At 49.8% G+C, this 24,256-nt stretch overlaps 9 protein-coding genes across 9 annotated transcripts; 5 read left to right on the top strand and 4 right to left on the bottom strand.

Annotated features, from left to right (window-relative positions):
* Positions 1-371: 371 nt before the first annotated feature.
* HOO65_030322 (ATP synthase F0) lies at positions 372-1,829 on the bottom strand (the record flags this gene model as incomplete). The annotated part of the gene is made up of 3 exons (XM_071002176.1): positions 372-1,329; positions 1,396-1,653; positions 1,720-1,829. The coding sequence occupies 3 exons, from the start codon at positions 1,827-1,829 to the stop codon at positions 372-374; spliced, it is 1,326 nt and encodes a 441-aa protein (XP_070860001.1).
* Positions 1,830-2,890: 1,061 nt separating this feature from the next.
* HOO65_030321 (WD40 repeat-like-containing domain) lies at positions 2,891-4,285 on the top strand (the record flags this gene model as incomplete). The annotated part of the gene is made up of 1 exon (XM_071000373.1): positions 2,891-4,285. The coding sequence occupies one exon, from the start codon at positions 2,891-2,893 to the stop codon at positions 4,283-4,285; it is 1,395 nt and encodes a 464-aa protein (XP_070860000.1).
* Positions 4,286-4,526: 241 nt separating this feature from the next.
* Positions 4,527-7,286, bottom strand: HOO65_030320 (uncharacterized protein; the record flags this gene model as incomplete). The annotated part of the gene is made up of 4 exons (XM_071001879.1): positions 4,527-4,540; positions 4,593-6,522; positions 6,682-7,230; positions 7,269-7,286. 4 exons carry the CDS (start codon positions 7,284-7,286, stop codon positions 4,527-4,529), a joined length of 2,511 nt encoding a protein of 836 aa, XP_070859999.1.
* Positions 7,287-7,886: 600 nt separating this feature from the next.
* Positions 7,887-11,513, top strand: HOO65_030319 (DNA damage-binding protein 1; the record flags this gene model as incomplete). Its single annotated transcript, XM_071001802.1, has 3 exons — positions 7,887-7,981; positions 8,044-11,134; positions 11,214-11,513. The coding sequence occupies 3 exons, from the start codon at positions 7,887-7,889 to the stop codon at positions 11,511-11,513; spliced, it is 3,486 nt and encodes a 1,161-aa protein (XP_070859998.1).
* A 1,448-nt stretch (positions 11,514-12,961) lies between these two features.
* HOO65_030318 (Cytochrome b-c1 complex subunit Rieske) lies at positions 12,962-14,157 on the top strand (the record flags this gene model as incomplete). Its single annotated transcript, XM_071002253.1, has 4 exons — positions 12,962-13,244; positions 13,410-13,498; positions 13,601-13,751; positions 13,976-14,157. 4 exons carry the CDS (start codon positions 12,962-12,964, stop codon positions 14,155-14,157), a joined length of 705 nt encoding a protein of 234 aa, XP_070859997.1.
* A 761-nt stretch (positions 14,158-14,918) lies between these two features.
* On the bottom strand, positions 14,919-16,697 carry HOO65_030317 (prolyl-tRNA synthetase; the record flags this gene model as incomplete). The annotated part of the gene is made up of 2 exons (XM_071002079.1): positions 14,919-16,158; positions 16,231-16,697. The coding sequence occupies 2 exons, from the start codon at positions 16,695-16,697 to the stop codon at positions 14,919-14,921; spliced, it is 1,707 nt and encodes a 568-aa protein (XP_070859996.1).
* A 989-nt stretch (positions 16,698-17,686) lies between these two features.
* HOO65_030316 (T-complex protein 1 subunit alpha) lies at positions 17,687-19,603 on the top strand (the record flags this gene model as incomplete). Its single annotated transcript, XM_071002035.1, has 3 exons — positions 17,687-17,774; positions 17,845-17,930; positions 18,080-19,603. The coding sequence occupies 3 exons, from the start codon at positions 17,687-17,689 to the stop codon at positions 19,601-19,603; spliced, it is 1,698 nt and encodes a 565-aa protein (XP_070859995.1).
* A 407-nt stretch (positions 19,604-20,010) lies between these two features.
* On the bottom strand, positions 20,011-21,213 carry HOO65_030315 (Lysine acetyltransferase; the record flags this gene model as incomplete). The annotated part of the gene is made up of 1 exon (XM_071000372.1): positions 20,011-21,213. The coding sequence occupies one exon, from the start codon at positions 21,211-21,213 to the stop codon at positions 20,011-20,013; it is 1,203 nt and encodes a 400-aa protein (XP_070859994.1).
* A 1,499-nt stretch (positions 21,214-22,712) lies between these two features.
* Positions 22,713-24,011, top strand: HOO65_030314 (FAD-dependent oxidoreductase-like protein; the record flags this gene model as incomplete). The annotated part of the gene is made up of 4 exons (XM_071002228.1): positions 22,713-22,744; positions 22,813-22,965; positions 23,015-23,130; positions 23,200-24,011. The coding sequence occupies 4 exons, from the start codon at positions 22,713-22,715 to the stop codon at positions 24,009-24,011; spliced, it is 1,113 nt and encodes a 370-aa protein (XP_070859993.1).
* Between the last annotated feature and the right edge of the window lie 245 nt (positions 24,012-24,256).

Here is a 24,256-nt window from a genome sequence, read left to right as displayed (position 1 = left end):
TAACAACAGTAAAACCAGCAGAGAAGATAAGATGTGCATGCTGCTTAGATGGTGAGAATAGCAAAACTAAAAAAAAAAAAGACGACGACGATCTGGGGTTGATGAAAAAGAAGACCTAGCAAAAAAGGAACAAAAGAGGACATACAGGTAATAGAGCACAACAGAACGGCAAACAAATCAAAACATGACGGGTGGTGGAAGGCCAGGGGTTCATGGACAAGAAGACGAGGCAAATAGGCAGCAAGATGAGGAGAGAGGTAAAGGCAAGAGAGGGAGGGAGAAGTGGAAAAAAGAAAAGACCATCAGAAGAAAGCCTTGGTGTATGGGGAAAGAAGTGATAGATTGAGACCTAGGACGGCAAAGGAAGACATTTATTTGGGAGAAGAAGAAGCATTTCCTCTCTTATTGCTGCTACCGTCACCACCCCCCTTCTTAGAGGACGAACCGCTGTTTCCCGCCTCATCCACAGATGTGGTAATGGGCGTTTTAACGCTTCTCTTGCTACCCCGTCGCGAGCAGCCATTCTTAGATCCAGACCTTGAAGGCTTAGCGGCTGCTGGATCCACAGGACCACCCGAGTAGTGGCGATGTGGCGTGCCAATACCACCAGGTGCCAGCAGCGGGCGTGTCTCGTTGTTGATTTGTCGCTCCTCGCGGTACAATAGACGGTCGAGCTCGTCAGGGGTCTCGGCGTAGCTTTGCGGGTGGGCGGTGTAGGGGCCAGGCAGCGCGTCGTCATAGGCTTCGGAGTAAGTACGGAAAGGGCCACCAGGCCGCTGGGGTACGACCACAGATGGTTGATGTGAGCGAGCGGCACGACGAGAGGCTCGAGCAGCAGCGCGACGGGCTGCGGTGGCTGCGGCGTTTTCACGCGCGATTTCAAAGTAGATGGCCATGACTAGCAGCGTGCCTTGCATGGTAGCTGAGAGCACATAGATGCCCCACGTGCTCCAGCCGCGCATGCCCAGGCGGCCGTAGAGGCTGATGGCAAACACGATGCCACCGGGTGTCTGGATGCACATCATAGGGATACTGAGACTGCCAACGTGCTTGAGGTGCCAAGTGGTCCAGATCTGTGGCAGGTACTGTACAGCAGCAAGCATAGCTGCCATGACACCTAGGAAATTAGCCCATGTATTAAGACTTGTGGGGCTACCGAAGGCAAGAACAGCAGTGATAGCGGCAATAAAGACGGCATGGAGAACGCAGACCGAGCCGACGATGATGGCGATGTAGCGGCTTGTTTTAGGATCGATTTCAGCTTCGGCATCGGCATCGGTAGCTTCGTCGGGGCTGGCTTCACGGAAGAAGATGAGGTAGAGCAAGAGGCTTGTAGCGTAGTAGCGGATCAGTATGGAGACAAATACTCAGTAGCAGAGGAACATATAAACTCACATGGCTACATAGCAGAGGAACTGCACGCCCAGCTGGGCAATGCCCAAGAGCCCAACAGCACAATCAAAGCCGTCAACAATCTTGCAGCAGGCGATATCCTGGCGCGAGGGCTCAGTAGTGATGATATTGGCAAAGCCAGCAGTGGCAGAGGTAGTGCCGAGAAGCACAAAATAGGGCGAGATGCCCTCGGTGGTGCGGCGGGAATAGATGCGCCAGTGCTGAGGCAGATAGGAGCCAAGCAAGCCGGCGAGAATGAAGCTAGAGCGGGAGGAAGGACGAATGGTTAGTAGTAGACTACGGTTTCTTAGAAAGGGCTAGGCTTACACCGAGGCAAAGACATTGGCAATGTTTGGATTAGCTATGGCTTCGCAGCGATTAGCAGGCGAAGTGGCGGCTGAGAACAACGCACTCGAGTGCGTTGAGAAAGTAGCCATGATGAGCGACAACTAAAGCCGAAGTAGCGAGAAAGTGTTGAGAAGAAGGGTAGCTAGATAAGAGATCTGGGAAACTTGGGAGTGAAGCGAATGGTGGGCGAGAACAGAGGCGAGGAGAAGATCGGATCGGCAAGACTCAAGCCTAGTCTAGAAAAAAGAACAAGACAAGACGATCACGCGAGCCGCGAGCCAAAAAAAAAAAGAATCGCCGAGACTTGAAAGAGGGCGGCTAGATGGGACTAGAGCGAAGGGTCTTTCCTTTGAGCTCGATTGTCTTCGTCTTTAATGGCATGGAGAGAAGCCGTGAGAGAGGGCAACAAGACGGCGACCTTTTTTTGAATAACGAAGGTGCGTAAAAAAAAAAAAAAGGAAGGAAAAGCAAAATAAAGAAGAAAAAAAAAGTCCGACAAGAACCCGGTGATCCAAGCTGGAAAAACGAAAAATTAATGAAAAGAAGAAAAAAGGAAAACAAAAGAAGAGACTGTTCTTGATGCACAACCAACAGCTACACAGGTGGGAAAAAAACGAGAAAAGAAAAGAAAATGAAACTGAGACTGAAAGCAAAACTCAAGGCTTGTTTTATTTTGGTTATTTCTTCGTCAGCGATGACGTCGATTTGCTGAGGGTCTTTTGGGGACTCCCTGGGACGTAGTGAACAAGGACCAAAAGTAGCTGCAAACTTGTTAGGAAACAATGGAATTTCACCTCCGCAAATTGAGGGGAAGAAAAATAGCGGCAGTCCTTGTGTCTTAATAGTCTCTAGGCGAGCTAAACCATCAAGGAACATACACAACCTGGCTATTTATGTGCAGGGAACTTCAATACTTTTGCTCTTCATCATCTGTTCCTGGCTTCTCATTGGTGGAATTCCCTTCACCGTGCCTACGCGGGCAAATGTGCGGAAGGAACAATGTTGAATAGGGTTGGTTCTATTAGGGTTGTATAGGGCTGATGGGCTCCTATCTCTTCTCTTATCTGTGTTCATTTCTACTGTATTTCCTTGAGAGCCATCAGAGCAACTGGTTTGGCTCAGCCGGGATTGCTTTATTGTTTTCTGCACAATGACCTCATCGCCGCCCCGCACACAATATCTCTTGCCCCCAGTTCATCTTGTTGCTTCAACGCGTTCCTCAGATTGCCAAACTCCCTCCTCTCCGCTACCGCCAGCCTCTTCTTCACCAAACCCAATCAGGACGCTGCATCCCCCCCTCTCTCGCAGTCGTAGCCATTCTGCCGCTGCCGCTACAAGCCCGCAGCATGCAAAACCTTTCTTCTACAAACACATTCGCTGGACTGCCGATGGTACCTCTCTGGTTGGATGTACCTCGGCAAACACCTTGATCACCCATGTCGTGCCTTCTGACCTGCTCTCCTCCCCTACACCCTCACACCTATCCACACACGGCACAATCGCTCTGCCATCTGCTACTAACGTCTTTGAACCTGCTCCATACTTTTCTCTCGACGAGTCTTCCACCCAGCTCGTTCTCGTCGGCACCAAAGACGCCCCCATCCAGCTGTTCCATCTTTTCCCCAATGGCGCTGAACTGCCACCTGTAGCAGGATACAAGCTTATCCGCCATGAAACTGAAGCATTCATCCAGCCATCTTCTGCCCTGTGGCTCAATCCAGGCACCCATTTTCTCGTTGGTTCCATGAACCGCCTAGATTATATCGATGCTTCGTGCCCAGGCACTGCTAGCCCGTTGCTGACTATTCACACCATCCCATCGCGGCGTCATATATCCAAGGGCGGTGGCGTTGGCATGAAAGGTATGGTTTCTGCACTCGACATGAATCCATCTGGTGGTGCGGAGACTGCTTCCCTTCTTGCTGCAGGCACATGGACGCGCTGGGTCGGGCTGTATGACATTGCCCGCAGTGCGCAGGCTGTCGGCACTTGGTCTGTAAAAGACGTGGCTGAACGTGATTTGAGAACCGAAGTGGGTGGCACGGGAATCATGCAGGTTAAATGGAGTCCATGTGGCCGGTATCTCATTATTAATGAGCGCCAAACAACCGGTATGCTAGTGTATGATATCCGGGGCACTGGCCAGCCCTTAAGTGTGCTGTCTAAAGAAAATAAAGACCACTCAAGCCAACGTGTAACATGCGATGTATACCAGAACAGCCACGGTGGCTTTGAGGTATGGGCTGGAGACCAGAATGGGACTGTAGCTGTCTGGGAGGATGCTGCATATGTCAGTGGCGTGCATGAGCCAACATGGAGCTGGAGGGCTCATGATTGTTCTGTTGGCAGCACGGCTATGCATACAAGTGGCTCAGTGCTAGCAACGTGTGGAGGCGCCTGGGAAATTGGATCTAGCGAAAACGATACAACGGCTGGAGCTTCTAATCAAGTACCTACACGTGCTGTAGGGGCGACGGGAGTGAAAATTTGGAGCATTGGCAGTAGCGGTACAAGTGATAGCAACAGCGACAGAGATGATGAATGAGCCGGAATTTTAACCAAACATGTCTGCGCTCTTTATAGGCCTGTTTATTGTTCATAGCCAGGCTTATCCCCATTTCCTGTCTAGCGCAGCCGAGACCCTCTGAAGCATACTGGGATCGCTGCCTAGTAACTCACTATACTGAGCAACCCTCTGTTCGGCCGTCATCTGAACAAATGCAACTAGGCCCTTGCCCCCCATTGCGTCTCTAGGGCCCTTACCAATGTTTGTGACGCACACACATTCAACCCACATGACCTAAATAATCTTTCCCAGTTCGACTCGTCGGAGGTAAGGAAATGGGACACACATTGGGTCTCATGATGTTTATCTTCAAGCAGGCGCACGATCCACTTGGCCAGAGTCTCATGTCCGCCAGCAACCATATGAACTGACACAGTGTTGGTAAGTGAGGCAGAGAAGCAACAGAGACTAGTGTATGCATCTAGCTCATTTTGCAACGGCGTGCGATAGCTGGAGCCCTCCACATTGCCTGCTGAGATAAGAACGTCAAGATTTCGATACAAATAGCTAACCTTTTGCACGCGTTGGTACAAGATAGCCTTTTCTCTGGTTAATGCTGTAATGGGGGCAATGATAATTCCAGAAACTAGGGAAATTGAAAGGTCAGCCTCGAAAGAGAGCTCAGAGACTACCTCTAGAGGTTGCAGAGATGTGGAGTCTTCGGCAAACGTATTATATCGGCTGTAGTTGCGGTCTAGAAGCCCAATATTAGGCTGCAGCTTTTGAAGGAGGCGCGTCAGCTTACTGCCTATAGAAACTGAAACAAAATAGCGACCGGAGAGAAGAATACCACTGATGGGGGGGCATAGGTCTGTAGCGGTAGGATTGGATACTGAAAAGAGGGCATTTTTGGAAATTGAGGGCGGAGGTTGTTGTGTTTTTGCTGCTGAGTGTGAAAATAACGGGCTGGACTTTGTCCCGGCCTTGTCGGGGGGATTCATGATGTTCATAAAGTTTGTTAAATGCTGGCTAGCGGGGTTTGAGTTGGAGAGACTTGAGAGTAGATCGGTCGAGTTTAATGCTTTGTTCTTTTGTCTTCCTGGCTTTAGCCGCTTCATGGCCATAATATCACCCATTAAGTCACCGTGCCGCTTGTGAGATGTTCTATGGTCGACATGAGTATTGGGTTTCTGGAGTGGCGGGCTAGATGATTTAGGAGTGAACAAAGCCAGGTTGCTCTGTGAGGCCATGAGGCTTGGATGCTTTTGTAATGGCGTATGAGGTGCTTCGGCCAAGGAGTCGGAACTTGGGAAAAATCGAGATGTCAACTGAGAGGCGGGGTTTCGAGTTGGCGTCTCGGGGGGCCTTGCCTTCAGTGGCACGGGTTCTGCCTTTGGTGAGCAGAAAAAATTGGACATGGGCTGGAGCTCATCCTCCTCAAAGTCTGCTTCTAAAAATGAGAAACGACTAGTTGAGTCCCAAACGTTTTCTTCTGGGATTGGCCCTAGCAGTGTGTGACAGTTCTTGAGATCTCCGAATGACTCGATCTGTTCGACAACTACCCATTTCCTCAAAAGCGATGGCCATGGTTTCCACGGGAGGTGGTTTATAGAAGGATCTGGCGTGCTTCTGCTAATGGAAAAGTCGAAGAACTTGGAGAATACTTTGATTATGTGCTGGAACGTTGCCGTAATGTTGTCAAATGAAAGCGCCCATGCTGGAGTAGGTGAAGAAAAATCCATTGTTGGCGCTGTCATACGTAACGCCGTCTCATGGTAATGGACCCTTTCTTGCCCAACTGACAAATTGACTGCTTGAGCCTTTGACTCGCAAAACTCTTGTAAGTCGTCATCCAAGATAATAACTTCATAATCGTCACCAGTATTTGGAGTTGGAGGACTCGACTTGCTTGCCACTTGAGTAGATAGAAGATCATCCTCCGTCAAATCAATAATAAACGGCAGTTTCTTGTTTAATGTAACAGGAGATTCTGGCTTAAGAACTGGAGGTTCAAGTTTGATGTTGCAGACTTGGATCTTTTGAGGAGGCGACGATGAATGCGGCTGAAAGTTGGCTAGAGCAGCTTCAAATGCTTCATCGCTAATAGAATCATGAGGACAGCTTTGGCTTGCTGCTTCATTGGCCGTTGCTAAATCCAGCTCTAGAAGAGATGGGACATCGGAGTCGGGGGTATCTATCTTGGAAGTTTGTCCCCAGGGCATAAAAGGCTCAATAGCCTGTTGGATGGGGCTTAGTGGAGGTGAGAGGAGCCGAATCTAATAAGTTTTAGTGTTATTGTTAGTCAGTACCCTCAACATGTAGTCCTTTGATCAAGATAAACCTGCATTTGATATTTGGTGGGCTGAAAACATATGGTCACAAGACCCCATTTCTTCAAGTTCGCCCAGAGTTCTTTGCACCCAGTCTTCTGCTACGTCTGAGCAATCTAAGGCTTCAGACTCAATTTCGCTGTCTAGGAGACACAGCAATGAAATAGCGGTATCGGGGAACAGCATGCCTTCGTCTTTATCGTCATTCACTGGCTCAAGAGGGAGTACAAACTCGGTGATATTGAAGTACCGGTACTGGAGCCTCATGGATAGGAAGTCATCCATATCTCGATCATTATCGCTATGCAAGAGTGGTAAAGTAAGCTTTACGTCTCGTTCTACAGCAGCATGTGTAAAATTAATGGTAAAGTCGCTCTCGGCTGGTGTGGTGTCGCCTTCAATGACGTGGTTTGCGTAGTCATAAGATTGCAAGTCGCTATAATCGTCAGTAATTTGTATATGAGGTAGCGTGAAGCCCGGAAGATGATCATCCTCTACGAGCCCCAGACCCCAGTAGCTATGTTCTTTGTGATGCCTCAAGAGGGCATGGGGCTCAAGCAGCAGCGGCCTGAATAAGTCATGAAGACGGCCATATTGTATGGCATCTGAGTCCTCGATCTGTAGCGTGTATTGAGAGGCCTTTTCATGGTCTACCTGTGAGAAGTCAAAAGGCGGCCATGGGAGCGGCTCACATGACTGCTTTGTGCCATGATGGTGGGCTAGCATATTAGAGACATGATGATCAGAGACAGATAAGGAGAGGAAAGAGGAATCTGGCTGGGGTTTCTGTTAAAGAAAAGTCTTTAATAGGCCCCCTCTGTGAGCAAAACGGAAGTTGCTTGAATATATCCTTTATCAGCCGCTCAGCTCGACATGAGTGGAGTGGGGGGCGTGCTTGCTTGGATACATCATTAGAGCCCTAATTGAAGAGTAGACAGTTGGCCAATAAAGAGGCATTTTTATCCATCCCTTCTATTTTGTGTAATTGCTCTCTTTTCATCTAGACTGGTGATGGGTTCTTTACGTTTCACTGAATGACAGGAAGGTGCGTACCTCTTTCCGCTGTGGGGCTTCGCCGTTGATACCGTCGGACAGCCCAGTCGCCCCACAATTGAAGAAAGTGTGAGCTGCGTCATATCGGCTTAAAGTTCTGATTTCAAGGATGTAGGTTCTGCACAGAAAGTAGTTGCCAACAGAAACACAAAGGATATTACGGCTCAGAAAATTATAGCTGTTCGGTCGCACCACTTTCCATTTTCATCTCAACTACACGTGTTATAATTTCTCTTGTTTAAAGGCCACGCACCCAAATGGCTTATTTTGCACCAATACACCGCCCTACAAGTGTGAGGCACTCTCTCACAGCTCGCTTCACTTCCGAAACCGAAGATGACCTCATCATAGCGTATGTGGTGTCGGACTGACTTGCTGCCTATCTCCGTCAATTCTAACAAGCTCTATCTACAGAATCACTAATCGCCTGGAAGTATGGCGCGTGACCCACGACGGTGCCGTCTTCCTACATTCACGAGCCATCAATGGTACTATTTCTACCCTCTCGAAGCTACGACCCAAAGATGCAAGGCGCGACATGCTTTTTATCGGAACCGACATGAACAGCTACATCACAGTGTGGTGGGATGACGCAACAAAACAGATTGAAACCCCCGAAGTTATACAGGAGAACTTTCCAGATTTCGTGCGGGCCTCGGAAAGTACAGACCGAGCATTGGTTGATCAAGATGGCAAATTTATAGCGATGCTGCTTTGGGAGGGCGTCATCAGCATCAGTCGAATGGAAGATCGTCCAAAGGCACGCAAGGGTCCAAAGTCTCTTCGGTTCCTAGGCCAGAGCCGAATTTCTGAGCTGTATGTCAAATCGGCCTGTTTCTTGCCATCCATTACTGGCCCCCGAATTGCTTTTCTACACCAGAAGCAACATGACTGGGAGGAGGCTCAAATTTCGATATATCCTATCACCAGCGACGACAAACATTCAGAGCCCAGCGATTTCAGCCCCAAGGTTCGAGAGCACATGTTCACCCCCAAGGACCATCTCACGTCTATTTTGATACCTATTCCAAGTGAATTTGACGAAAACAACCGGTACCATGTGCGGCGGGCGACTGCAGCTGCATCCCGTGCGTACCTAGGTGGCCTTGTTGCGGTGGGAGAGACTACTGTGATATACATGGATGGACTAAATTTTGAACAAGTCCAGGCCTTTTTGCCAGAAGCAACTCTGTTCACTACATGGGTACAAGTTGATAACCGCACCTATATTCTTGGTGACGATTATGGATATCTTCATGTCCTACGCCTCGTTACAGAGGGGACATGGGTGACGCGCATAGAGGTAGCAAAGTTTAACCAACAAATCTCACGGGCCTCAACTTTGTCTTACCTGGGCAATGGTCTGTTGTATCTAGGCTCTCATTATGCCGACTCGCAACTGTTGCGACTGGACTTCAATAAGCTTGAGCTTGAAGTTCTCACCGCACCTAACTCGTTTGCTAACAATGCTCCAATTCTTGACTTTGCTCTCATGGACATGGGTATTCGCAGTAGAGAGAATGCTCACCGACCCGATTTCTCTACTGGCCAGGCGCGAATAGTTGCTGGCTCGGGTATATGGTCCGACGGGTCTCTTCGCTCGATTCGCAGTGGCGTCGGCGCTGATATTGTTGGTGTTTTAGACGACTTTAAAGACGTTAGCAGAATGTTTGCTCTCCGCTTTGAAGGGGCCGAAAAGGTTAATATGGTTGCTGTATCCTCTTTGACTGACACACGAGTGTTTGAGTTTGGCATTGATGGCTCTATCGAGGAGCTGGATTTTCTGCCGTCCCTTGACTTCAGTCAGTCAAGCCTTGTTATCCGAGACGTTCGAGACAATCAGACATTACAAGTTACTGCCTCATCTGCAACTCTAAGGCATAAATCTAGTGGCGAGATAACCAAAAGCTGGAGTCCTGAAGGTGGCAGCCTTATATCTAATGCTTCAGCTAATGACAGCTACGCTTTAATTGTTGTTGACGGTACTAAGCTTATATCTCTAGATCTCAATAACCAACTAGCTGTGGCTGCAAAGGAGGCTGAGCCTTCAGCTGATGGCACCGAAGACGAGGTCACGTGTGTTGCTACCTCTCATTCATTCCCTAGTATTGGCATCGTGGCCCTGTGGAAATCGGGGACGATATCTCTTGTAAACCTAACTACCATGAGGATCTCTGCCACCTTTACCATCCCGAAGTCTGAAGACAGCATAGCCGTTCCACGTGACGCGGCTCTTGTACAGATTCACAAGGAGAATGAAGGCAATCCCTCGCTTATTGTAGCCATGGACGATGGCGCGGTTGTAGTCTTTTCCATTTCGCTGGCTGACTACTCGGTGTCTAGTATGATCACAGTAGTGCTAGGGTCCAGAGAGGGACAGTTATATGTCCTTCCGCGAGAAGAAGACGGAACTAACAGGGTTCTTGTTGCTAGCGATTTGCCCAGCCTGATTCATAGCGAAACCCCATCTAGGCATATTTTTTCTGCTACTACTTTCGAAGATGTTACGAGTGTCGTGCCGTTTGATTCAGATGCTTTCCCAGAATCGCTCATCATTGCTGCCAATGGTCAGCTTTTGATTGGCACTATCGACGACCAGAGACAAACTCATGTCAAGACTCTCCCACTGAAGAAGACTGTCAGAAGACTGGCTTATCTACCCTCACAGCAGGCCTTTATTCTTGCATGCTTGTCCAAGAAGTTAGTAAACAACGAAGAGGTTGTTGAATCATCCTTGCAGCTAGTGGACGAAATCATGTTTCGTCCTTTGGGCGACCCGCTCCTTCTAGAACACAAGTCTCACTCTCAAATTCCAGAATCACTCGATATCCTCGAGTTTCACGATAGCATAGATGGCAAGGTAGAAAGACTAGTGGTTGGGACCTCGTACATAGAGAGCGGCAGTATTGAAACTGAAGCTTCTGGTACCTTGACTGTGTTTGGGATTGATGAGAAAAAGAACGTCTTCCCTCTTGTCACGTGGCAAACCCCCTCGGCTATATCCTCTGTGAAGGTGAAGGATAACCTAATATTTGTGGGCGTTGTCAGTGGCATCCGCGTCTTCAAGTACACAGAAACATCCCCAACAACAGGCCACTTGGAAAAGGTGGCATCGAAAAGTTCTATCTTGTCCCCAACCTCTTTGGATGTGTGTGGCGACATTGTTGGTGTCTCTGACCTCACAAAGTCCGCTTTCTTTTTTCGCTTCAATACAGAGAACAGCGAAGCTTTTGAGCTCATAGGACAACATCGGTTCAATCTGTGGCCGACTGCGCTTGCATGTGTAGCACCACATACATGGCTTCAAGCCGATTCCCAGGGCAATGTGATTGTCTTCAACATAGAGAAGCAAGAGAAACAAAAGAATATTGCCGAAAGACTTGCACTACCCACTGTAGAATACATCAGTGCAGTTAATATTGGCGAGCAGGTCAATACGCTACGCCCCTTGGACATAACACCCGAGGCTGGGAAGCTACTGGGTTCCCAGGCAATCATGACGACAGTAAGTCGCTTCTGCAGCTTGGCCATCGCTTGCACTTTATTGGGGAAGTTTATGCTAACCGAAGTTTGTGTCTGCCTAGGCTGAAGGCGGTGTTTATCTATTCGGTATTCTTGCGCCAGAATATCGTGACACTCTAATCCACTTACAAGAGCGCATCACGCAGCACATCAAGACATTGGGAGACTTGAGCTTTGCGGAGTATCGAGCATTCCGCGATGCTATTTATACAGAAAAAGAGCCTCAGAGCTTTGTCGTTGGTGAGCAGTTGGAAAGGTTTTTGGAAATGAGTGAAACAATGCAGGAGGTTGTCTGTGAAGGGCTGCCTATAAGTGTGGCTAATGCCCGAAACGTGATTAGAAGCCTCAAATACATGCACTGAGCTACTTGGGCTATGCCACGCTGCCTCGGGCTGATAGCATTCAGAGTACAGAGTTGAGCAGGCAACTAAATGCCCCACGACACCCTTTCCCTCTCGCCAAATGTTCATAGCTCGAGATCCCAAAGAAGCAAACTAAGAGGAAATTTTAGAAGTAAGACAACTTCTTAGGGCAGCCTCCCAGTCTTTATGATTGCAGCTTTCGGGCCTTTCTCATATGCAGAAGTTGGGTGGTTTGTCTGCAAGTCTTCCTCCATCCAGAGTCATGCAGCCTCAATAAGGCTAGAATCTAATGATAGATGTAGGGCGCCGATACTAGGAGGTTACAAAACTTCCACTGTTCGCCGGAATGATGTGACATAGAAAGGGGAGTAGCAGGTCCTCTACTTCAATATCTTCAGCCATTAAGTCATCCTTAGAACGACGCACGTCGTATACGACTAAGTCGAAGGACAAAAGGCTCTTCATCACATCAAAGGTAGTGAGTCCCATAGGGCATCTGGTCTATCCTTTCTTTTATAGAACGAAACTGACATTGAAGGCCTCATCTATTTCCATATTATCCTACTCTTCCATAAAGCCATTCTTTAACCTATGGTACTAGCTCTTGGCAGACATTTCAGTTCTTTCATTCCTCTTCTTTCTTTAGGAATGGGATATTAAAGCAAACCATCGGTAGTAACCGCGTTTCTGGAGAGGGTGCTCGGGCGATAAACAAGCCAAGGCATTTGACCATTTATTTTCCTATCCTTTCAACAGCTTTGGAGTGTCAAGTTTGTCCTATACGGTTATCTAGTGCAGAAATGTTCAAAGATGCGGTTAGGGTTGGCTGTACAATATAGGCTAAACCCTATGTACCAGCTTAGAGCTCTACTAAGCTATAAAAGATCCTGAGAAATATCGGCTCACGTGACTAGTCATAGCAGCGTAAAACGGGTCGGGTCCCGCCGGGTAAACCACGCGTAGGGCTTGGGGGTTTCTAGCCAATTACGTTGTGTTAATTCGCAATCTAGGTCTTTCAGACTAGGTGTGTCTAGGTGAGTGCTCTAAAAAATTTACAGGGCAACTAGAGGCTCTCATGCAAACAAACAGCATCCCATTGGCCTGAGGCATCCACATCATCTTGGTTTTTCCTCTTGTCTTTTTTTGCCTGGTGCCAATTCTCTGGCGGGCCTTTGGTTGGTTCCACTTTCATATTTGGCTGAGTAGTCCTGAAAAACATCGTCTCAAAATTGCTTTGCTCTTTATCGAATCTCAGTAAGAGGAGAGAAGAAAAAAGACCTCAGCCTTCCTTCCTGTTTTTTTGTTTCCCCTCCGCGAGTTTTCGGACCTCCACAATCGTGTAGCAATCTCCACTCCTTTCATCTATTTTTTTTTTTCGGCGACGATCTTGTCTTGAGCCGACTCGATATACAGTTAATTAATCTCTTCCCCTCTATCAATCGCCCACAATGACTGCGCTCTCCGCTTCCCGCCTGGCTATCCGGGCCATTCCCAAGACCTCCGTTCCTGTCGTCCGGACTCTTAGCTCGACTGCTGTCCGTGATGGTGGCGCCTCGGCCCCTTCGTCGTCCTACACTGCTCCCTTCAAGGGCGACCCCCAGACCAGCCAGATCCCCAGCTTCGGCAAGTACATGAGCAAGAAGCCTGAGGGTGCCAACAAGCTGTTTGGTTACTTCATGGTCGGCGCCATGGGTGCTGTTTCGGCTGCTGGTGCTAAGTCAACTGTCCAGGGTGAGCAGAGCCGTATTTCCCGGACAATTGGTGTCCTGTATTCGGACAGGCGCCAATGGTTCAATTGTTTTTTTTCTTTCGCCTTCATAATTCGGCATTTCCGCTTAACCGGCGGCGCGTATCATCCCGAGGACTTGTATCGGCTAACCCGTTAATCGTCAACAGAGTTCCTGGTCAACATGTCTGCTTCTGCCGATGTTCTGGCCATGGCCAAGGTCGAGGTTGACCTGAATGCTATTCCCGAGGGCAAGAACGTAAGTGATTCCATGGCAATGCTTTCTGGGCCTTGCACCGCATGAGCGGCATAGCAAGTCTACTAATTAAGCATGCTATCTAACTTTAAATTATGTGAATAGGTTATTATCAAGTGGCGTGGCAAGCCTATTTTCGTCCGTCACCGTACCTCCGGCGAAATCGACGAAGCCAACAAGGTCAACGTTGCCTCTCTGCGTGACCCCCAGGTTGATGCCGACCGTGTCAAGAAGCCCGAGTGGCTTGTCATGCTGGGTAAGAGACAAATCAGCCATTTTCAAGGGACAGGAACGGAGGGGGCTGTGTGTGCTTTGAGATTTGGATGATATGGCACGACTTTGGCCCTGACAAGCAATTAAGCAACGTAGTCATTGGCCATCGGTGTCATCGCCTCCATCGTCCTAATCTCTGACTTATGGTCCCTCCCTACACTTTTCTGTTACTTGAATGGTCCTATATACTGACGGCAAGCTTTCTAGGTGTCTGCACCCATCTGGGCTGTGTGCCCATCGGCGAGGCCGGTGACTATGGTGGTTGGTTCTGCCCCTGCCACGGTTCTCACTACGATATCTCCGGCCGTATAAGAAAAGGACCTGCTCCCCTTAACCTCGAGATCCCTCCCTACGACTTCCCTGAGGAGGGCAAGCTGGTCATTGGTTAAGCGGAGAGAAGAGCGCATACTCGATTATACCAAACATAAAAAAACGATGTAAAACACGTCCTTTGGTTTCCTTTGTCCGTTCTCTCAGGTCTATATTCATGTCTCCGCACGCTTCTCTTTTTCCTATTGTCGGCTACTCCCCTCATACCGGAAAACCAATGCCGATCTCCTCTTCCTTGCCTCCTCCCTGCCGGCTACTCACCCCCTCTACGTCGTGTGCAAATACCATCGCCAATTCTTTTTCTTTTTCTTCTAGTCGACCGACGGCTAGCCTCGAGTTCGATCCAACAGATATAAGCGACGGATTCTGTTTTCTTTTTCTTTTGCGCGATTGTCCGGGGTGGCCCTTATTATCCACCCATGTACAAGTATCGAATAGACTATCTCTCGCATCAATGTCCCAAAAAATAATTTCCTACTAACTTGTCAACTTGGTGTTGTGTGCCATATGTATCATGTCAAGAAGTCAAGCTTGGCTTAGGGTGACTCAATATCATCAGATAATTTCCCCGATTTTCAAACGCGAAAAAGCTATCTTGTGAGCTACAATGGTTGGTTACAAGGCAAGAGGTACCAATTAGTTTCAAGTGTTTTTTTATTCTTTTTGCTTTTATATGTTTGATGACTCGATCTCCTTGACCTCCCAATAACCCGTAACCCTCGCTAGTCCCCCAATGCTAAAAACCCTACCAGCTGTAAATAAAATCAGTTTGCCATCACAAGGAAACGTTTGTGCAGGCAAGTTGTGTGCGATGACGTGCTTAGTAGCTACGGCCGAACATGACCCAACTCTCAGCGTTGCGTGAGCACTCGGGGTTCAGGCACTTGGTTTCGCCTTTGACAATGCCCTCGGGCTGTTCGAAGGGGATGCATAGAGACTTCATGCCCATGGTAGGCTTGGGTGGCTCGCCGTTCTCCGACACCTCGATCTTCCCGGTAGTCAACTCCTTGATGCGATCCTCGCAGGCGCCGTCGTGGCAGAATGGAATCAAAACAACGTTCTTGTCGTCCAAGGCGGGCATGACCTTGGACCAGTCGGTGATTTGGACACGGTGCTCGCGGAACGACTTTTCGGCTTTGGTGTACATGTCGGCCTGGATAGTCTCCAGTAGCTCTGGGACCTTGGTAGACAGGTCAGCAAGGGCAATAGCACCCTTCTCGCCAGTGTCGCGGCGGGCAAAGGAAACCTGGTTCTTGGCGGCATCCTTGGGGCCAAACTCTAGACGCAGAGGGACACCCTTGAGCTCCCAGTCATTGAATTTCCAGGCAGGGGTATAGCCTTCGCGCCAGTCAGACTCGGCACGAACACCGGCTTTCTTTAGCTGGGCCTGGATCTCGTCCATAGACTCCTCGTGCTTCTTGCGCTCCTCAGGGGTAGTGTTCTTGTTGATGCCAACGGGGATCAGAACAGTTTGAGTGCGGGCAATGCGAGGGGGAAGAACTAGGCCCTTATCGTCGCCGTGAATCATGACCATGACACCAATGACACGGGTAGATAGACCCCACGAGTTCTGCCATACATGGAGGTGCGAGCCCTGCTTGCTGGGGTCCTCAACAGTAATGTCAAACATCTTGGAGAAGTTTTGACCCAGACAGTGAGAAGTAGCACCCTGAATACCACGACCATTGGATGGGATGTAGCCTTCGACAGTAGTGGTGTAGTAACCACCAGCAAACTTTTCGTTTTCGGTCTTGCGACCACGCACAACGGGGACAGCTAGTAGCTGCTCGTAAATACCAGCGTATAGCTCCAGAATCTCTAGAACCTCCTTGCCAGCGAGCTCCTCGGTTAAATGGGCCGTGTGACCTTCCTGCCACATAAACTCACGGGCACGGAGGAAGGGCGTGGTCTGCTTGGCCTCCCAGCGGACGACAGAGTTCCACTGGTTCAGGCGGAAGGGGAGATCGCGGTGGCTACGGATCCACTTGGAGTAGTAGGGGTACATGACGGCCTCAGAGGTGGGACGGACAGCAACGGGGACTTCGAGGTCCTTATCGCCACTACATCGAGACAAAGGGTAGTTAGTGACATGCATATACTAAGCCTCGGACAGGAAGTGGGCAGATACTCACGCCTTGGTGACCCAAGCCAGTTCGGGAGCGAAGCCCTCGACGTGGTCCTTCTCACGCTCAAAGGACTTTTGCGACAGGAACATGGGGAAGCTAGTCTCTTCGACGCCCATAGCCTCAATGCGCTCCTGGAACCACTTGCGAATAGTGTTCCACACGTACATGGAGGAAGGGCGTAGAATGAAGAAACCCGAGATCTCGGTGTAGTACTCAATCATCTCAGCCTTGAGCACGACTTCCTGGTACCACTGGGAGAAGTTTTCATTCTTGCTAACGGTGATACCAGCAATATCATCATTCTTCTTTGAGGCAACCGGAACCACAGGCTGGTTCTTCTTCTTGGCCGCCTTCTCAGCCTTCTGGGCAGCAAGGCGGGCCTCTTTCTCGGCCTTCTTCAGGGCGCTCTTGGAAGGCTCGGCAGGGGCCGCAGCTGAAGCGGGAGGGACATCGGGGGTTGCGGGGTCGGCCATGATAAGGGTTTTTTTTATCGTGAGCTGGATACAGGAGAAGACGTTGAAGAACGTTGGGACGGGCAACAGAAGAATGACAAGGTATGAATTGAGACAAGACGCTCGGCCACGTAAAATGCCAGAAGATGGGCCTAGGATTCAATCAAAGGTGCAGAAAAAAATAAGGACTAGCCAACCATGTAGTAATAAGCAGGGAGTTATAGCAAAGTTAAAATAGAGATGAGTGAGTCGACGGCGGTAACATTCGATTGAACCCTGCCGGCCGATTTCTGCTCTCCTTTGATCTGCACAGATACAGCACATACACACATAGATAGATAGGCCTTATCGGCAGCTTTTAGTTGACTCTTTTAGGTCTTGGGGCCCTCGGCTTTAGGCCTAACACTGAGGGGAAGAAGCCAGCTCAAGCCCAGCCTCAGGGTGGCGCGTTTGGAGGGGTAATTTTGGAGGGCAGGCAGGTGCTTTGTTTGTGATAAGAGTGACTCGCTAATTTTCTGTGTACCTATGCTTATCGTGCCAATCAAAATGCAGGATAGGCATTGAGCTTGTGACTTGTGCAGAAGAGAAAAGTTTAATCTGAGAACCCAAACTAGTGGAGAGCTGAGAAGGTAAAGAAAAGGAGGGGCTCAGCTCCCAACAGGAGAAGGCCTGATTGATTATCTGGTGGTTGATTATGTCACCTGGCAAAGCAAAGTTGATATCAAGGAGAGTAGCAGCTTATCCACTTTTTTGTGAAAACGTATTGTATCGTCTAATGGGTAATAGCGCTATGTTATACAAGCAAGTACAAGGTGACAAAGCGGCCTGCGAGCAGCTGGCCGACAGCTGGAAAATTGCAAAAGGAGCATAGAGAAGCTGAGAGAAGCACATCGCCTTCTGAACGTGTTCGTTTGCTCTGCATCACGACTTTTTTTAATAACCTTCAACCTTCCGCTTCTTTAATTGTTTCTTTCCCGCCCCTATTTCCCACCTCATATATTCTCATCGTCATGGGCTCCCTTTTCGAACAGTCAGGGAACGGCACCCTATTTTTGGGTGGTCAGAAGATTTCTGGCAGCGACATTCGCGATCAGAACGGTGTGTGCACCTTAAAAATTGCCCCTCCAAAGCTTCCCCTTGCTAACAGTTTTGCTTTGCTGGGTCTTAGTCGCCGCTACGCAAGCCATCGCCAATGTGGTGAAGAGTTCATTCGGCCCTAGTGGCCTTGACAAGATGATGGTTGATGACATTGGTGTAAGCTATTCTCCCCTCTTGACTGCCCCTCCTCCCTCCCCTCCCCTCCCCTCCCCTCCCATCCCTCCACCCCCTTCCTCCCCCTTTCAATTGTCCATACATTGCCCATCAACAACTCTAATCTAACGACTATTCCCTGCTACGCTTAGGATGTTACTGTCACCAACGATGGAGCCACGATCCTGTCCTTACTAGATGTTGAGCACCCCGCCGGCAAGATTCTCGTCGACCTTGCCCACCAGCAGGACAAGGAGGTTGGTGATGGCACCACTTCTGTTGTCTTGATCGCTGCCGAGCTGCTGCGTCGGGCTAATGAGCTCATGAAGAACCGGATACACCCCACTACCATCATCACCGGCTACCGCCTGGCTATCCGTGAAGCCGTCAAGTACATGAACGAAAACATTAGCATGAAGGTCGAGAGCCTAGGCCGCGAGCCCCTCTTGAATATTGCCAAGACCTCCATGTCATCCAAAATTATCGGCGCTGATGGCGACTTTTTCGCCAACATGGTCGTTGACGCTATGATGGCTGTCAAGACTGTCACCAGTAAGAACGAGATCAAGGCCCCTGTCAAGGCCGTCAACATCCTTAAGGCCCACGGTAAGGGTACCAAGGAGTCGATTTTGGTCAAGGGCTACGCTCTCAACTGCACTGTAGCCTCGCAGGCCATGGTGACTCGGATACAAGATGCCAAAATTGCCGTGCTAGACATGAACCTCCAAAAGGAGCGCATGAAGCTAGGTGTTCAGATTACCATCGACGACCCGCAGCAGCTGGAGCAGATTCGCGCACGCGAGTCCGGCATGGTCATGGAGCGTGTAGAAATGATACTCAAGGCTGGTGCCAACGTCATTCTAACTACCAAGGGCATCGATGACCTTGTCATGAAGATGTTCATCGAGCGCGGTGCCATGGCCGTGCGGCGCTGCAAGAAGGAGGACCTGCGCCGTATTGCAAAGGCCACTGGTGCCACTCTTCTCAGCACTCTTTCCGACCTGAACGGCGACGAAAAGTTTGAGACTTCCTACCTAGGCTATGCCGAAGAGGTTGTGCAGGAGCGGATTTCCGACGACGAGTGCATTATGATCAAGGGCACCAAAGCCCACAGCTCAGCTTCAGTCATTCTTCGTGGCCCTAACGACTTCCAATTGGACGAGATGGAGCGCTCTGTCCATGATTCCCTCTGTGCTGTCAAGCGTGCCCTAGAGAGTGGTGCTGTGGTACCCGGCGGCGGTGCCGTCGAGACAGCTCTGCACATTTACCTAGAGGAGTTTGCTGGCACTGTCGGGTCACGCGAGCAACTGGCCATTGGCGAGTTTGCACAGGCCCTATTAGTCATTCCTAAGACTCTGGCTATCAATGCTGCCAAGGATGCCTCAGAGTTGGTTGCGCAACTGCGTTCTAGACATGCTGTCTCCCAGAGAGCTCCCGAGGGCGACTCGCAGGATGATGAGAAGACCGCAGCTCGCAAGAAGGCCTATAAGAACTACGGCTTAGACCTGGCGCAGGGCAAGGTCGTCGACTCGATGAAAGCCGGCGTGCTAGAGCCTAGTATGAGCAAGATCCGCCAGTTCAAGTCGGCAGTCGAAGCGTGTATCAGCATCATGCGTATCGATACGTTGATTAAGCTGGATCCTGAGATGCAACAGGATGACGGTCACGGTCATTAAAGGGCGATACGTTATACCAAGAGGGGAGGCTGGGTTCATTAGGAGGATTGGGGAGTAAAACAAAAGATGTACGCAATGAATGATTAATAGAGACGGCAAAAGAGACGGTTCGGTCGGTGACATGAACTAAATGCCCTTTTTCTTTTCCTTCGTCTTGCTTGGTCTATTGTACCTTGGAGACTTCAATTCGGAGACCTTGGGAAGAGCCGGTTCATGTGGACATGTCGTTTGTTTGTATTGCTGTTGCTGGTCTTGTGCATCAAGCACCAAATAAAAGAACTATCGAGATACGGTTGTGGTGTGTCTCCTCTTCTCCCATCCCCACCCCGCCCCCCCCCTCCTGATCTCTCCGTTTCTCGCCTTGGTCTACGCAGCTATGCCTACCAGCGGCTTGCGTCCAAAATAATCTAGTACCACCCAAACTTCTCATTAATAATCCACTTGTTGGCCGTCTTGCCATGGAACTTTCCATGCATCATGACACTAGGAATGCTTGTCTCCTCTCTATCTACCATACTAAACTCAATGCCAGTCTTCTCTAAAGCCCCGATGACTTGCTCTGGCGGATTCCACATATGCACCGACGACGTCACCCACTCGTGGGCTTCTTTGACGGCAATATCGAGAATTCCTGTCAGTTGCTCCGCCAGCTCGCTGTTCGACATATTTTCCTGGTCTTCAAAGCCCAGGCGCAGGATATGCATGGTGTTATCTTTTGGATCTGAAGCGCCCGAGTAGTAACTACGGACCCAGACAGCCCATACACGGGCCCCTACAGGGCCAGAAATAGCGCCTCGGACAGCAGGGCTCTTTTCAAAGAGAGTAGTGGTCATGAAGTCTTCGCGTAGATGGTGCCAGAGCATTGTGTCGTAGTCCGGGATTAGCGCGATGGCTGTCTCGGTCGATTTAGCCATGGCTTTACGCAGCACCGCTTCATCCAAGACACACAACTCTGCTAGGTCGTGCATTCTCAGGGGCTGTGCTTTTTGCGACTCTCCTTCGGCCGCCCCTGAGAGTCCTGTTATTGATGGGCGGATCTCTACGTGCCGACTCTCGTGCACATTCCAGCCCAGCTTAGCGTAGAACGTCTTACCGATGTCTGAAAATAGCACCGAAAGACCAGGCGTCACATGCCCTGTATCGCTAGCTGGTGCTTCCATTTCCTGCTGCAGCAACTGCATAAGCCGCTGCGCATATCGACGGCCCCGGAAGGCAGGATCTGTAAATACGGCTCCGATAGCCTGCACTTCCACCTCGTCGACCGTCCCGTCCATGGCCACCAGACCCCGACGACGCAGCGTATCGCACGAAGAGAGAATCGGCCGAGTCCCAGGTGTGCCGGTCGTTGTGAGAATCCATTGCCGGGCTGAGCCCCGCTGGGAGAGTGGCAAGTGGGTGAGAAACTTTTCACGGCGGATGTAGTCGGCGCGGGTTGGCAAAGCGGCTCCCCAATCGGCAGAGGTCAGAGTGTAGACGTGCGAGCACTCGTCTGGCGTGGGGTGTGAGATAATGACATCTGGAGACGAGGCGGCTGGCAACTCGGCTGAATCGGTAGTCATGGTCTCAAAGCCAGAAAAGTCTGTGGCATTAGAGTCTCCTGTCATAGTCATACTTGAGCTATGCGTGTTTTATATTGTGTTTATGTGTGGTAGTATTTAGTTCGAGTGTCTTGGTATATAAATAAAGCCCCTTCTTTCACGGTGTAAGCGATTAGAACCCTAACAAGACAAGTGCATGCTTAATCAAATCAAAGTCGACGACGAAGGGCGTTGATTCTTTTAGAGATCAAAAAGAAGCAAAGGTTCGATAATAGGGCTTATGAGAACTTGAGCCAAAATGGGCAAGAATGGAAGTTGCTCGATCAAGACAAGACAAAGAGCCAGAATGGAAAGAAGGAGTCTCAAGCAACTGCCTTTTTGCCTTGATCTTTTATCTTAGATATCTTTTTTGCTCTGTCCTCCAAAAGGAGCCCACTAACTTGTTCTCCTATTATTTTTTATAGAGAGCTTGTGCCAGTCTTCTAGGCATAAAAAATGGGCCTGTCTGAGCATCATAAGTCTTGATACATAGAGAACAGTGCTGTCCTTGTTATACTTCTGGTTCGTCTCCTTCCCTCCTCCCTCCTCCCTCCTCCCTCCTCCCTTCTCCCTTCTCCATTCTCCCATCCTGTCACACTAGCAAATAGACCCAATATCAAACAAGGGGCTTAGAATGTCAGCCCAAGGAAACCTGGAGCGCTAGCACTAAACAAATTCTGAGATTGAAAAGGAGTCCCACGTGAGCACTGACTGTCACGGCCGGGCTGTTGGAGAATAGATATCAAGTGCTGGAATCCACGGCTTATCCACGAGCAAGCGATCGTATGAACAAGTGGTGTAGTATGCCCTGAGTAATAGAGTCATCGTGAGTGGATTACGAGAGAAGAGAAGGAGCGGTGAGCTGCTTCTATCCGCGTGAACGCGAGGAGCTTTGTCACAGGGGAACAGAGATACAGTGTTGTGACTCTGGTATCTTAGTTTGCAGTGTTATCACAAGCATCAATGACCCCTCTTTTTAGGCCGTTGAGCGCTTGGACTAGAGACCTTTTTCTCTGTTTTTTTTTTTTCATCTTCTTGTGTCCCATAGCGAAGCGGCACACTTGCTAGATGCCGCAGGATAGCACAAGTTCTAGGAAGGCCTACCCATTCTCCACGTCGTAGGATGAAGGACAAATGCTAGCTAACAAATTTGAGGTTTGGAGACTATGCCGACAAGCCGATGCCATGCGACGAGGTGGGGTAAAGACTCATGATGTACCAGCTCAGCGTACCCTAGCAACCCTAGCCTAACCCTGAAGGCGCACCTGGAGTTCTCGCCCGCGGAAAAGCAGAGAAAACGTCTGTCTTTCGGCGAGCCATGGCACTAATGGCAGGATTACTAGATGAATCATCACCGCTGTGTCCGCGGCAGTAAAAAAGTTACCAAGCTTTGGAAAGCTATTGTAACAGTAGCTAGACTAAAGCTGTACCGCAGCATAAAGTCTGCGTATCCCTTATCTTTTCCCTGCATCTGTCTCGTGATAAGAGCCACTTGTAAAACAGGTTATTTTGTGCACATGCATGTCTGCACCATGTCTCAGCAGGTCGACATTGTTGTACTGGGGTACGTGCGTCTCAGTAGCCGACACCAAGCCAAAAGCCGCTGGCTCCAACTACACCACAAGCTAACAGACAGCCACGAGACAGAGCCGGCGTGATCGGGTTGACGTCAGCATACCTGCTCTCCAAAAACCCCAAGAACAATGTGACCGTCATTGCTCGCCATATGCCTGGCGACTTCCACATTAACTACGCCTCGCCTTGGGCCGGGGCTAATGTCCTGCCGTGAGTGTCCAAACCTAGCCTGCTTTTTTATGTCCTTTTTGTACCTTAGGTCTGACATGAGCCAAAGCATGTCCAATGCCCCAGGCAGCCGGTGGGAGAGGGAAACATGGCCAGAGCTAAGGAGACTCGCCGTCGAGGATCTCTCTGCTGGCATCCACTTACAGAGTAAGTTGTCTGGGCCCCTGAACGTACCAATGACTTAAACAGCTATCCATTCTGACTATCTATCCACAGAGGCGCGGGTGTACCGCCGTCACAAAGATCTTCTACCAGAAAGTGCAGTCGCATATGATGCTCTCTTCCACAGAAATCCATGGTACAAAGAACTCTTTGAAGACTTCCGGTCCCTTGATTCATCAGAAACCCCGGTAGGCTATGACTCGGGCTGTGAATTCGGCTCCGTGTGTATCAATGTGCAGATATACCTCCCCTGGCTTCAGAGCAAATGTCTACAAAACGGGGTCAAGTTTCATCGTCGCGACATATTGCACATTTCCGAAGCCGCATCTGCGCACGACAGCGGCAGACCAGCTACTATTGTTGTCAATGCCACCGGCCTGTCAGCCAAGACCCTTGGGGGGGTTATGGACGACAGCATGGTCCCAGCCCGGGGGCAGATCGTTCTCGTAGCCAACGAGGCCGCGAGAATGGCTGTGTCAAGCGGTACAGAAGACGGGCCCACCGAGGTTTCCTATGTCATGCAGCGTGCAGCGGGCGGCGGCACGGTCCTTGGAGGCACATACGACGTGGGCAACTGGAACGAAACCCCAGATCCTAATATTGCTACGCGGATAATGAAACGTGCCGTTGAGATGGAACCGTCATTGACGGGCGGAAAAGGCATTGAAGCACTGCATGTCATCAGACACGGAGTGGGCCTGCGTCCAGTGCGCAAGGGCGGCGTAAGACTAGAGAGGGAGACGGTGGACGTGGATGGCAGGAAGCTTGAGATTATTCACAACTATGGTCATGGCGGGTACGGTTACCAGACAAGCTATGGCTGTGCGAATAGAGTAGCCGAGTTGGTGGCAGACATCACCGGGTAATTATGGTAGTAATAGGGCGGTAAAGTGTGGCGCTCAGCCATGGTGTGGCGCTATTTTTCCATCCCTGTCTATACAGCAATAGTGTGTAAAGAGCTAAAGAGCTAGGCCAGCTCGTGCTTGTATCTCCTATCCATTGCACGTCATCTCTTTTGTCTCCATCACCGTCCGCAATGACCGCCCCTAGAGCTACATCGCCGCTCTCGTTCGTGACTGACGTGGCGACTGGCCGTCATCCACTCTCTAGA

The sequence above is a fragment of the Ceratocystis lukuohia genome (assembly GCF_044167205.1).
Source record: "Ceratocystis lukuohia strain C4212 chromosome Unknown Supercontig3_pilon, whole genome shotgun sequence".
NCBI lineage: Eukaryota > Fungi > Ascomycota > Sordariomycetes > Microascales > Ceratocystidaceae > Ceratocystis > Ceratocystis lukuohia.
The sequence above is the reverse complement of the archived record's forward strand: the minus strand, read 5'-3'. Positions and strand labels throughout refer to the sequence as shown.